The following is a 13,600-nucleotide window of genomic DNA, read 5'->3' as shown; positions in this document are numbered from 1 at the left end:
GAAATGACCCCTTACTCTGCTCTGTGTCCAGAAGGGGAGAGGCGTGGGCAAGAAAGCCAGTGGCTTCCAGAAGGCCCTCTGACGTGGCCAGCCTCAGGCACTGCCCTGCACTCATCAGCAGGGGTAGCTGCTCCCAGACACTCACCTAAGAATGCTCTGCTGCCTGAACTCCTGCGCCACAGCATGCATCTCACTCTTGGTCCGACAAACATCCACATAAATGAGCCAGTGTTTCCAGACAAGCCGCAGCCTCTGCTTGACCACTGAGCCCAAGAAACAAGTGAAAAACGAACAAACCGGACAGTAAGCACTGCGGCCAGGCCACTGTCTGAGATCTCCCTGCAGGGAGGTGGCAGATGACAAGGGGCCCGGACAGACCAAGGCAGGGGCTTCACTCTTTTACTGGAAAGGAAAGGAGATTCTGCCAAAACCCATCAGCTCCTGGGTTCCGCCCCAGCCAGGACATGTGCCAGGCTCACACACCCCAGGGGAGGAGGGTCAGGTCCTCCTGGTTTGGACACTGATTCTCAAACCTAAGCCATGGGCGACAAGTGAAAGGGCAGCTAGGTGGCCATAGTGCCCAGAGGGCTGGGCCTGAAGTTAGGAAAACTCATTTTCAGTTCAGATCCAGCCTCTGACACTTCCTAGCTGGATGACCCTGGGCAAGTCACTTTACCCTGACTGCCTCAGTTTCCTCATCTGTAAAATGAGCTGGAGAAGGAAATGGCAAAAACCACTCCAGTATCTTTGCCAAAAACAAACAAACCAATCCAAAAGAGGTCACAAAGAGCTGGACATGACTGGAAAGTGACCATAACCTACAACTGATGAGCTTTCTCCTCCCTACTGTGTAGGGAGTTCAAATATTAGCACCACCATATGACAAAGGAGAAAAATGAGTCACTCGGCTGGGTCACACGAACCTAGGACCCAGCACTAGGAGGTCTATGCCTCAAATTGAACAAGAAAGAAGAATCTGATCACAGAGTTAGATCCTCACAACAACCCGGGGAGGGAAGTGTTATTATCACCTGCATTTTACAAAGGAGGAAACTGAGGAAGGCAGTGATGATGTGACTTTCCCAGCTAGGAAGCATCTGAGGTCCGATTTCTGTCCCCAGGCCCGACAGTCCTGAGTAGCCCATTCCTAACTGTGTCTAACTGGACCCTAATTCTGCCTAAGCCCAACTCTAACCCAAAGAGGGCCCCATGTGTGTACATTTGAGGAGGCATAGAGCTGAATACTGAGGGGATGTCCATCAATTGGGAAAGAGCTGGATAAATTACAGCCTCTCAAGCCCAAAGCCTCTTACCTGAGAGGAGGTGAATTTGAGATACAAAATGCGACCCGATTTTGGATCTGACCAATTTGTTTTGCTTAAACGTACACAGATGTTACAAGGGTTTATTTCTGTTCTGTTTTCAGGGGGGTCGGAATGAGAGAAGAAGCTTGTTAATTCAAATTAAAAGAAAAATTTCAGAGGAAAAACCCTTAAGGTCTAGAGAATTTAGAGGAAGAATTCATAGTTGCGTGGTTCCTGAGTCAGTGGTCAGAAGCCACCCTCAGTTTTCACGGGATATTGAATCTGGGGCTAGAAGGAACCTCCAGGGCAGCTGTCCAACCTTACTACTTGGTGACTTTTTCACAGATGCTTTCCAAACTGCTTTCATCCCTTCACGTGTCCTCCCAAACATAACAGGCAGCTCCCTCCCGCTCTCTCACGCTGCCCCACCTTACAAACCACTCAGTCCCAGGGAATCATTGGGAGCCTCACTCCTAGTCCACACTTGCTTTCCAAGGCCTCTTTTTCCTAAGCCTCAGGATCTGCAACCCCTTGGGAGGCACCTGAGCGACTCTTACCATGGTGCTCGGCTCTGCGGTACTTATTCTTCTTGTCTCGCTGCTGTCCAACATAGGTCTGCCAGGCTTGGAACATCAGATTGTACAAGGTGTATCTAATCAGTCAAGAGAGCCAAGAGTCCTCTGTCAGAGAACTGACCAGTGTCCTCCCACACCACTGATCTGGGGAGACCCCAGCACAGTAACTTCACTTGCACAGAAGCCCCATCAGCAAAGAGCCCTGGATTCAAGTCCTGATTTGTTATGTGCTCCCTCATCCTGCCCATCTGCCCAGTCAGCAAGGATCCAGCCCAAAGGAGGAGAACATCCTCCCCTGAGGGCCCTGGAGGGTTCTAGGAAGGATCACAAGAAACAACCTAAGGCATGTCGCCCAAGGCTAAAGGGTACTGAGGACTAACTAGTCAACTTTTCCCCTGTGACCGCCTGCTTGTTTAAAAAGCCAGCACAAATGTCTTTCTTGACAGAATCCAATTTTGTCTAAAACGCCTCAAACTGTCACAAGAGACGTAAAGACAACCCTGGCTGCTCCCAAATGGGGGAACACATAAACGAGGTGAGACGTCAGGCAGAAACTGGAGCAGAGCCCATATCTGAGACATAACTGCAGGGATCCTAGAACTGCAGCCAGCTCTATTTCCCACAGTAAGCAAGAAAAATAAGGCCTGAAAAATGCAAACCAAAGGATAATACAAAAAACTTTGGGACTTGGCTTTGAAACACAGTCCATTCAGTGAATCCAACCTGCGCTCATGAAGCACCAGCCAAGCACAAGAGCCGGAGGGGAACAAAGTCATTCACCTGGGCTGTCGCCCCTCCATTGAGACACAACAAACTGGCACCTCACCACTGGGACTCATGGGCACCAAAACCCACCAGGTCTCTCTGGTCTGAATGTGCCCGAGCGGCCTGAGCAATGAGGATCACTGAAAGTACAGGCCACTGCCAGGCAAAAACAGTGTGGCACAATCTTGGATTCTCGGGCTGGCACCCCCCCAGACCTGGCCAAGAACGCCTCTATACCCCTCTGGTACATGGTGCCAATAACATGACATCAGTGGCAGGCTTGTCAAATTGACACTAGACCAGGCGAGAATGCCAGGACAGACCCAAGAGGATGAAATGCAATGGGGAAAAAGCAAGTCTGACTCCTGAAGACCAAAGATCAGCCTCCCAAGCACAAGAGCAGGAGGACTGACAAGGACCGGGAAGCCTGGGCCACCCAAAGCCCTGTCTGTGACAACTCTATTCCTGGCAGTCTGTTCTACTGGTCTCTTGTCTACACTCCTCTACACCTTGCTGTTTCTCGGCAGTTAGTCGGCCTCCCCCCTGGGGAGGGCAGGGCTCATTGTGGTTCTGCCCCAGTATCCCTTACTCCTCACGGAGCAGCAACAGGTGGCCAAGGAATCCCAACAGGCACCTGCAGCTTGGGGGGCCTCTGTCCTGCCCTTGCCACTACCAAGGTCAGGATTCCGGGTCAGCATTCACCTTCTCCCACAGCCTGGCACAGAAGAAATGTGGGGCAGATGACTGAGAGTGGACCCCGAGAGTGGGATGCCAGCCAGTCTGCCGGGGCCCTTGGGACACTGACTCCCCCAGAACTGGCCACCCAGGGTCTCGGCACTTCTTAGGGATTGGGGCCAAGACTAGAGGTCCCTGAGAGAACAGGGGACAGGGCCACTTCATTGCAACCCCAAACTCTCACTGCTACCCAGCGGCAGAATTTTTTTCCTAATTAAGGATTTTTAACCTCCCCCTCCCCCCCACAAGAGATTAGTGACAAAGTCAAGAGCTTGGGTAGCCAAAAAGCATCCACTGGTAGACACACCCAAAAGGAATGGGTCAGAATCTCATTGGTTAAAAGGCCACAAGAAGGAAAACCATCTGACCTGTAGTGGCAGTCTGCTCGGACCCGAAGCTTCCATTCTCGCCGGACAACCCACCAGGTGTCTTTCCACTCCTCAAAGGTGGTCTGCAGGAGCCTCCTCTCATAGTGGTACCTGGGACAGGAGGAAAACCAGCTCAGCTGAGGAGGACCTGAGTCCAGCCTCAGACATTTAACAATTACCTAGCTATGTGGTCTTAGGCAAGCCACTTAACCCCATTGCCTTGGGGGGAAAAAAATGATTTGAAGCAGGGGTTCCTGGGTTACAGGAGCCTGCCAGAGAGAGTGAGAGAGAGAGAGAGAGAGAGAGAGAGAGAGAGAGAGAGAGGCTGGGAACGTCTTCTACATTAAAACAAAGTTCTGGAAACAGCCTTGAAGGGCAAAAGAACTGTGAGGTCAGCGGCACTGTCCCTCTACTGAATAGGCCCACATACAAGACTCTACATGCACAGAAAGGCTCAAGAAATGCCACCGTGATGGAGGAGATGGACACAAGGAAGTGCTGCGGGGCTGTCTACCGAGCACAGGCAGGTGTCCCTGGGGAGGCTGGGGAGCTCAAGGGCAAGGCCAGCAGGAAGCAGGGCACAGACAGCACAGCCCTTATACATCCATCTTGGGTTTCACACCTGCGAGCTAAGGGTTCAGCCCAGGCTGGCCAGGACAGGGCTGAGGGTCAAGGCAGGCGGCATTCTCCACGAGGCTAACCCAGGTCAAGGCCAGGGACACATATTCCTCTCTCCATCTGGCAAAGCTCCTCCCCTCTTCAAGTTCAGAGGGAAGCTCTGTTTCAGTCTCCTAGTGGCCTGAAGACACCCTGACCTCTGAGAGGATGGGAGACACCATCTGCCACCCGAGCTGAGCCCCACCCTGAGCACAAGGCCAACTCCAAGGGGATGCGACCAAAGGGGGCAGCTACCCTACCTGGCTCTCGAGGGAAGGACTCTGCCGAAGCTCTGTCGTGCCCACAAGAAGAAGAACTTTCTGGCCAGACATCTGAAAGAAAGCAGAGAGGGCAGAGTCACTGCTTCAGGGAAGGTGACCAGGTCTGGCCATTACGATGAGGAGCTACAGGAGGGAGATCCCAACAAGGAGAAAGTCAAAATAGCCTCTGGTCTGGCTGGCGCCTCACAGGCTCTCCCACTGGCGTTCATACAGGTGCCTCCCATCTGCCCTGTCCAGGGTAGGTCTCCCCTGCTAGACCAGGGGCTCCCAGAGGGCAGGGCCAGGCATCTTAGCTCAGCAGAAACTTAACAATGGCTGAATGCCACTGACAACCAGTGAGCTCCAACGGGCTCCTCTCCCCAAGGATGGCTGCCATCCAGCAAGCAGCGGGGGCAGTCGCAAAGGTGACATGGAGGGCAGGCCCACCCCACAATAGCACCCTCTACTGAGCTTATATTGATTTGATGCCCAGATTGTTCAGCTGAATAAAGAACAAGTCACTGGGTAAAGTTCAATTTAAGCCTTCATTACAAATCCCAGGATGCATCCCGGGCCCTCACCTGATGCGCAGTTCTCTTAAGCGGCCCCTCCGGTTCCAGGTGTATGCTGACTGATTGGGAAGTGGGCGGCCTTTACTTGGCGCCCGCTGCCAAGGGATGGAGGGCACTTTGCTTCTTGGCACCTTTGGCAGTGGCTGCGTCACAGCTGCATCTTTCTTCAAGAACCTAAGAGGGAAATCTTATCAGCTGCTGGGGGAGGTAGCTCTAGCCAGGGAGGGATCAGACTTAGAGCCCAAAAGCTCCTCATTGGTCCATCTTTCCCTAGTCACTGACTCCTTCTCCATCCTTTTGCCCAGCCCCACCCCTGAATATCACCCTTGACTTTTTCTCTTTGGGGCCTTCACCTCCCCTCCCTTCACCTGTCCAGTTCCCACCTCCACCACCCAACAGAAGCTGTTCTTTCTCAAGTGACCAGTGAGCTCTTGCAGCCTTCTCTGTGTGGCCTATGGCCGACTTTGCCTTCCATCTGCTAATTCCCTCACTGGCTCATCATCATCACCCCAATCCCAGTCCTGAAGGCTCTGTCTCTGGTTTCACCAGCATCACCAGTTACAGGCCCAGTCCCAGTTCCCTGACCTGCAGACTGACCGCCCCAACTGCTAAGGAGGCATTGTAGACGAGCTGTCCCAGAGATCCCCCAAATGCCTCAGAACTACTCAGCATCTTTCTCCCCAAAACCACTTTGCCAAATGTCTATCAAAGCCCTTCCCCAACCTCCCTGACTCCCAGGACGGTAGCCTTGGCATCAGCCTGGACCCCATGCCCTTCCTCACCCACATATCCAACCTACTGTCAAATCCTGCCATTCTACACCCAATTCTACCCCTGCTCCCAGTCCTGATTCAAGCCCTCTGCCTCCCATTTTTCAGTCTCCGCACAGCCACCAAAGAGATCTTCCTGGAGAGCAGACCTGACCATGCCCCTCCCCACTCCATGCACTTCAGGGGCTTCCTATGGCCTCTCCTCCATCTGACCTGGAAGGCTCCTGACCTCATGGCACCCCCCACACACACACTCTACAACCCAAACAAGCTGGCCTTCTCTCTGTTCCTCATGTGCCATACTCCTTGGCCCATCTCCAAATCTGTGTGATTGTGTCCTCTGACAGGAATGTTCTCCCTCCTCCAAGAACCCTACACTTCCTTCAGCCACTTTAGCTCCACCTCTGTTTCGTTTTTTGATTTTGCAAGGCAATGAGGTTAAGTGACTTGACTAAGGTCACAAAGCTAGGTAATTATTAAATGTCTGAGGCCGGATTTGAACCCAGGTACTCCTGACTCCAGGGCCGGTGCTCTATCCACTGCATCACCTAGCCACCCCTAAGCTCCAACTTTGACAGAAGCTTTCCTGATCCCTCTCAAACCCCAAACACCTCCAACTCTAAATGTATTCCTAACCACCCTTCCCTAGTGACCTTCTGTTAAACCAGCTGGAAATTATTTTTCATTTAATTCTGTATAAAGGCAAGAATCTTCATGAATGTAGATATATTTACACATGTGTATTTGTTACACAAACGTATGTCTGTCTGTATGTATATATGCATGTAAACAGGTATTTTTCCCTTGATAGAAAATGAGCTTCCTGAGAGCTGGGACCATCCCATTCTTTGTATTTCTACTCCTAGCCCCAGGGTCTTACAAGCAGCAGACACTTACTAAATGCTTGCTGGCCTGTGGCATTCCTCATTTCCTGACTGAGCAGGGCCACCACCAGATGGTGGCAGAGATAGGAGCAGGCCCCCAGGCCAGGGCCCTTTGTGGACCAGGCCTGGCAAAGTGACTGAACCACCTGCCATAATCCACTGGGTTGGGAACCCTAGGCTTCAGGGTGTGTGCGTACTCCCCCATTCCCCTGACCTTTTGTCAAACCTTTACTGGTATGGAAGCCTCCTCAGGCTTCCCTGGTCCCCACCCCATGCCCCTTGTCAGAAATATTAAAAATCTTATTTTCTGAGTCTCCTTTTCTCAAGTCTTGGTCCCAGGTCATCCTTATATCATCTTTACTAAAGGCCTAGCTGCTTTCTAAAGGGAAAGGTCTGAGCAGTCCTGGAAGGCATGCTCGCTCACGCTGAACAATCAGACTAATGGGAAGATGCTTTGGATAAATTCAATTAATAGGCTCATTCCTCCTGGAGGAGGCTGGGGAGAGAAGGAATGAAGAGTTGCAGGAAAAAGATTCCCCAGAGTGAACCCACAGTTCAATTTGCATGGTTTGTCTGGTGAGTCCAATCCTGCTTCTTCCTGGAGTTTTGTACTCCAGAGTTGTGGAAATGGGCTTGTGGCAAAGTGGTTTGCAAAGGCAGGACAGAGCCTTGGGATGTTTCCCTCCTTCAAAAGAACTGGGAGTTCATGAGTAGAATTCTGAGTCTGGATTCAGGACGACCCGAGTTAAAATCCAGACTCGGTTACCTATTAGCTGTGAGACCCTGGACGAGTCACTTCATCCTGCTTGCCTTAGTTTCCTTCATCTATAAAATGAGTTGGCAAACCATTCCAGTGTCTCTGCCAAGAGAATTCCATGGGGGGGGGGGGTCGCCAAGAGTCAGACAGGACTGAAAGGCAACAAGACGACAAAGACCCCCAGCTCTTTTCCATAGCCACGGTGCTCTCGGGTGGATGTTGCTAAACAACCAAGAAGCAAGCCTGGGTCTAAGTCGCTCTCTGCTGAAACTGCCCCCGCCGAGCTCGGCGTCCGGCCCAATCTGGGCCTTTTAGCAGGGGACTTAATCGAGTCTTCAGCCCGGGGCGGGTTCCAAAGGCCGGGCGTCAGGGAGGTGAGGCCCGGGGGCGTCCTCGGCCAGCCCAGGGCAGAGCCAGCGACCCCACGGCCCGTCCTTGGCACAGTGGGCCCAGAGGCCAGGCGGAAGCTCTCCCTAAGCTCGGGGCTCCTGCCCACACCGCTGCCACACCGGGCCTCGCTCTTACCTGGCCTGGGCCTTGCTCCCCAGGGTCACTTTGGCTCCGCTTTGACTGAAATTCCAATCACCCTCCATCTGGCACCTGCCCACAGACCTAAGGAGAGGCAGAGGGGCGGCTGGGCGGCCCTGGGGCGAGGTCCTGTGTTCGAGTCCCGCCGCCGACCCTTGACCCTTGGTGGCTGTTTGAGCCCGCACGGCGGGGGGCAGCGGGGGAGCCCACCGATGACGTCATCGGAGGCTGAGGGTCCCCAGAGACCCCGGCCCTCCCGGAGGGCACGGGGGGGCGGGGCGAGTGACGTCACCGCTGCCCTCAGGGTCCTCCTCAGTGGCCCCCCCGACCCTGGTGTTACAGACGGGGACACTGAGGCAGCAGCAGGCAGAGGGAGTCGGCCAGGGCCGGGGCCAGGCCTCGAAGCCCGGCTCGATGTCGTCCCCCCGCCGCGGCTGAGCCGCCCTTCCTCAACCGGGCAAAGAGACCAGAAGAGGTGCGGGGCGGCCCCGCGGCGAGCACCTCCCGGGCCGGCGGGGCGCAGGGCGCATGCGTCACGTCTGCGCAGACGCAGAAGGCCGCTGCCTCCGCGAGCGGCCGGGAGGAGACTCAGAGCGCAGGCGCCGAGTCTGCGCAGACGCAGAGGGCCGCTTCCTCCGGGCGATCGGACGGGGAAATGGGGGCGCTGATGGGGGGGGGTCTCCCTCCTCTCCTACCAGGGGCTAGGGGCTGAGGGCCCGCGCTGAGGCCCGCGCTGCTTCGGCCGAAAGCGCCTTGAGGGGCCCCCATGCCTGAGGCCCGGGCCGGCGAGGAGCGAGGGAAGGGAGGAGGCGAAGAAGCGGGCGGCAGCTTCCGCCCGCGAGGACCGCCGGCCCCGCCCCCGCCGGCCCCGCCTCCGCCGGCCCCGCCCCCGCCGGCCCCGCCCCCGCCGGCCCCGCCCCCGCCGGCCCCGCCCCCGCCGGCCCCGCCCCCCGCCGGCCCCGCCCCCCGCCGGCCCCGCCTCCCGCCGGCTCCGGCTCCGCCCCCCGCCGGCTCCGCCCCCGTTGCCCTAGCAACGAGAGGATGCCGGGAAGCCGTGCGGCCGGGGCGGCGGCTGGGCTCTGCGCAGCCTCAGTCCGTCTGTTTTCATCTCCCGGCCCCGCCCAGCCTGGAAGCCTCTAACTTCGCGCCATAAAAAAAAAAAAATTATCTTTTTAATTTACTTTAAAAATCTGAATGACTGCCGGGCCGCCTTTCCCGCACCTTGGGGTTCCTTGTGGCCTGGGGCTTCAGCGGGGGTCCGGCCCTGGCCTGATCGGGACCGACGAGACGGGGCCCCCGGGCCCTCGCCGCAGGCAGCCCCCGATGCTTTGGGGCCCAGAAAGACTAGGAGTGGGGAAGTGGAGACACATAATCAATCGGGAGGGGGTCAAAGGCTCCGGGTTCGAGGGGCGGCTAGGTGGCGCAGTGGATAGAGCACCGGCCCTGGAGTCAGGAGGACCTGGGTTCAAATCCGGCCTCAGACACTTAATAATCACCTAGCTGTGTGGCCTTGGGCAAGCCACTTAACCCCGTTTGCCTTGCAAAAACCAAAAAAAAAACAAAGGCTCCGGGTTCGAACGCCGCCCGGGCACGTCCTTCCCGCGGGACTGTGGGAGCCCTTCCCTCCCCGAGCCCCGCTGCCAGGCCTGGGGGCTCTCGCTGGTGCTGGGCCCGGACCCCCGACCCACCCAGGCCAGATGGGTGCCGGTTGGTCCCTGGTGCTCCAGGAAGACCCTGACCTCAGGGAGGTGATGCCAGGACACAAACTGGAGTTTCTCCTCCAGAGACTCCATCTGGGTCTGGTGGTCATTGGGTCAGGAAGACTGGAGATGACCCTGGATGTGAGCCAGTGGCTAAAGCTGGATTTGCACTCAGATCCTCCTGACTATATCCACGGGCATAAATGCTCACTATAGATTGTAAGCCCCTGGAGGGCAGGGGCCCTGTTTTTGAAGCCCTCAGGTTTAGCCCTGTGCAGGTTAGTGTAAAGATGTCTAACAAAACCCTTATTACAGCTCATTTCATAGAATTGTCCTCCTGGGGGAATGGCTGAATGAGTTGTGTGTGAACACAATGAGCTATTGTTGTGCCATGAGAAATGATGAAACAGGTGGCTTCAGAAGCTGGGGAAATGGTTGTGAACTCCTGTAGTACATACAGAGAGAAGCAGGATATCAATTTATACATGTTATAAGGAAAAACAACGTGAAAAGACAAGTTCTGATCAACCCAATGATGAAACAGCACCGGCCTGCTGGCAGGAGAAAGGTGCAGAAAGACATAACCACCACTGGAATTTGTTTTGCTGCCCTATTCATGTATTTCTTGATTACAATTTTTTGAATTATTTTTCAGAGTTTTTGTTTTAATTTTAGGGAGGGGGGATAAGAGGAACAGATTAATGGAAGTTAAAAATCAAATGAAGTAGGAGAGGCATTCTGGACTCTGCTGCCCACTGGAGCACCATAGGCACAAGGCCAATCACTGGACCTCAGTTTCTCAACTACAACATCAGAATATTGGACTCAATAACCTCAGAATTTCTTTCCAGTTCTAGATGAATGAATATATGATATTGGTGTAGCAAAAGCCATCTTCTCTCCCACTCCATGATCCATCCTGGATGGATGGGGTGGGGGGAGCTGCAGTTTGCATCTTGCCATGGGATCTAGTGATAAAAGAATGTTCCATTCACCACATTTATCAAATGTAGCAGAGAAGAGCAGGGGAGAAAGGAGAAATGAAAATTAGAGGAAGAGATGGTTCTTGTCCATCATTGAAGAAAGCCAAAATGATACCACCATATTTGAGACAAATAACAGTATGTCCGACTGTGGCTGATCAGACCAATAGAGCCTGGAATGCTCCACCACAGGTCAGACACAAGTAGTCCATGTGATAACCTGGGTTGCTTATTCTAAACTTGGGTCAGGTCTTCCTGACTCCAGGGCTCAAGCTCTATCCACTGCCCCACCTAGCCTCCCCACACCCCCTTCCTTGACCCTTCCTGAAACCACATTGGCTGTCAGGGAGGTGACCAACTTTGAAGGATCAACCTATTGAGGACTCTGGCAAAAATCTTACCAGTGGGCCACTAGGTGGCACAGTAGATAGAGTACCAGCCCTGGAGTCAGGAGTACCTGAGTTCAAATCCAACTTCAGACCCTTAATAATCACCTAGTTGTGTGGCCTCGGGCAAGCCACTTTAACCCCATTGCCTTGCAAAAAAAAAAATAATAATAACCTAAAAAAAAAAACAAAAAGAATCTTACCAGCAATGACTAAAAGAGGAAATACCCCTATGATTGTCACAGGACAATCTATTCCCTTTACCTTTATAGAGATACACAATGGCGATATCCTTGCAGTCTTGGGGGATAACCTCTTCATGCCATAGAACCTGGAAAATTTCAGTCAGCTTTTGGGTGAGCAGTTGACCCCCATCCCCACCTCGAGGATCTCGTTTGGAATAGAATCAGCACCAGTACTTTGCCACTTAAAAGGAATCTAATGGCATTTAAAACCCTTCTTCAGTTGGAATTTCAACTAGGGACTGATGGACTTCAATTTGAGGTGAAAGGTCAATGGCTTCTGCATTGATTAATAAAGGTCTGTTAAAAACACTATCTCTCCAGGATTATGTCCCTATGGTTAATCAATGTGGCTCCATCAGCACTGAATAGTTGAGATGCACCATATGTCTTTGGCCCATAAATAGCCTTCAGGGTATCATAAAAGCACTTTAGATTGTTACTGTCTGTATAAAACTGAATTTCATCTGCCTTCTTATTGAGCTAAGAGTCCTGCAACTCTCTAAGCTTTGCTTGTACTTTATTTGTAATGGAATTAAATGCTGCATTCTTAAAAATGGATGGACTATCCTGCTGGTAAACCCTGCAGAGTTCTCATTTTTTAATTTAGCAGCTTCTGTATTTCCCATCATTTTCATCAAACCATTCTTGGTGTTTACAAGTGTTCTGACCCATACGAGCAAATGCAATGCTGTCTCCCAGATCTCTGAAAGCTGCCCACTCCTTTTATTTTATTTTTTTTAGGTTTTTTGCAAGGCAAATGGGGTTAAGTGGCTTGCCGGAGGCCACACAGCTAGGTGATTATTAAGTGTCTGAGACCAGATTTGAACCTGACTCCAAGGCCGGTGCGTTATCCACTACGCCACCTAGCCACCCCTACCCACTCCTTTTCTGCTCCACTGTTGTCAACTGTATGTTAACTCAGTTTTCCCTCCAAATTAGCAAAAATCTGTTCGTGCTCAGAGAGAGACTAATCTCTTGACATTAATTCTTCTAGTATTTATTTTGCCTTGGGGCCGTCGCTTTGGTCGAATATGAATATTTACCTTGTAAAGGATGAATCTGTGATCAGTCTAGCCCTCTGTACCACACTTTGGCATTGTCACTCTCACATCCTGCCTGTCTCTTTCCTTAAAAATCATATAATGTACTATTAGATGTCAATATTTATATAAGGGTACATCCAGAAAGTTTTATTGTGTTTAGGTAATCAGAAGACTGTTTGTGATGAGAAAGTCATGAGATGCACAAGTCTTCAGTAGTAGGTGACCATTGCTGTTACTGTTTCCAACTCCACTCCTCCCAAGGACTGCCATGTCTGGTAATCTGAGCCTCATAAAAGTCACTTAGAATTATAAATTTATCCTCTTTTGACAATAAGGGTCTCCAGGTCTTCATAAAATTTTCTTTGACTTCATCAGTATCCATCACAGTGGGAGCATAGACACTTGATGGTAGCTGCCAGTTTCCTGCAAGTTCCAATCTCATTCTCATGAGCCTGTTATTCACTTGTTTTGGTAGACCTTCAAGCTTGCTGACTAGATTGGTTTTGATTGCAAAACCTACCCAGCTTTGAGGCACTCCCCTTCACTGAGACCACCCCAAAAAAGTGTATCCAGTTCCAACTTCAGTAAGCTGGCCTTCTTTTATCAGCTTTGTTTCACTCAGGGATGCTTTTTGGATGTGATACCTGCCAAATTCTCTTACAATAAGAGCTGTTTGTCTTTCAGGTCTATTGCATCTTGTGTTGTCTATGAGTGTGCATAAATTCCATGCACAGATATTGAGTGGAATCTTATTTGAAGAAGATTTTGTGGATTTTCTTGTGTCTCGATCACACTCTAGCTCCTTCCTCACATCAGGAGGTGGGCAGTGAGATCCTTAAAAGGACTTCTCAGACACCCAGGAAGCCACGGAATCCCACTGCCACTTTCAGTGAGAAAACGACCCTATGACCTGGGCCCGGTTGTGACACAGCTACCAGGGTATCCACACCTGCTGCTTCATCATTTGCCTGTTGCCGAAGGCCTTTGAGGAATGGTAAAGTTAGCATGGGTAATGTCTTTCAATGTGTGAGTAAATTGAATTTAAGTGAGGTAGAGTTGCACAAAATC

General features: G+C 52.2%; 1 protein-coding gene across 1 annotated transcript in view; it reads right to left on the bottom strand.

The window, feature by feature from the left end:
* SFI1 (SFI1 centrin binding protein) overlaps positions 1 to 8,818 on the bottom strand; it is a 71,285-nt gene extending 62,467 nt beyond the window's left edge. Inside the window, exons 1-6 of the mRNA XM_074206407.1 lie at positions 8,173 to 8,818; positions 5,246 to 5,410; positions 4,665 to 4,736; positions 3,748 to 3,858; positions 1,862 to 1,956; positions 146 to 263 (exon numbers count right to left, since the gene is read on the bottom strand). Of these exons, the coding sequence (XP_074062508.1) occupies positions 146 to 263; positions 1,862 to 1,956; positions 3,748 to 3,858; positions 4,665 to 4,736; positions 5,246 to 5,410; positions 8,173 to 8,240 (629 nt within the window). The 5' untranslated portion in view covers positions 8,241 to 8,818. The remainder of the gene's footprint in view (positions 1 to 145; positions 264 to 1,861; positions 1,957 to 3,747; positions 3,859 to 4,664; positions 4,737 to 5,245; positions 5,411 to 8,172) is intronic.
* Positions 8,819 to 13,600: the final 4,782 nt, after the last annotated feature.

This window comes from Macrotis lagotis, chromosome X (assembly GCF_037893015.1).
Source record: "Macrotis lagotis isolate mMagLag1 chromosome X, bilby.v1.9.chrom.fasta, whole genome shotgun sequence".
In the NCBI taxonomy this organism is placed as follows: domain Eukaryota; kingdom Metazoa; phylum Chordata; class Mammalia; order Peramelemorphia; family Peramelidae; genus Macrotis; species Macrotis lagotis.
Note: the sequence above shows the minus strand (reverse complement) of the source record. Positions and strands in the feature narration are given on the sequence as shown.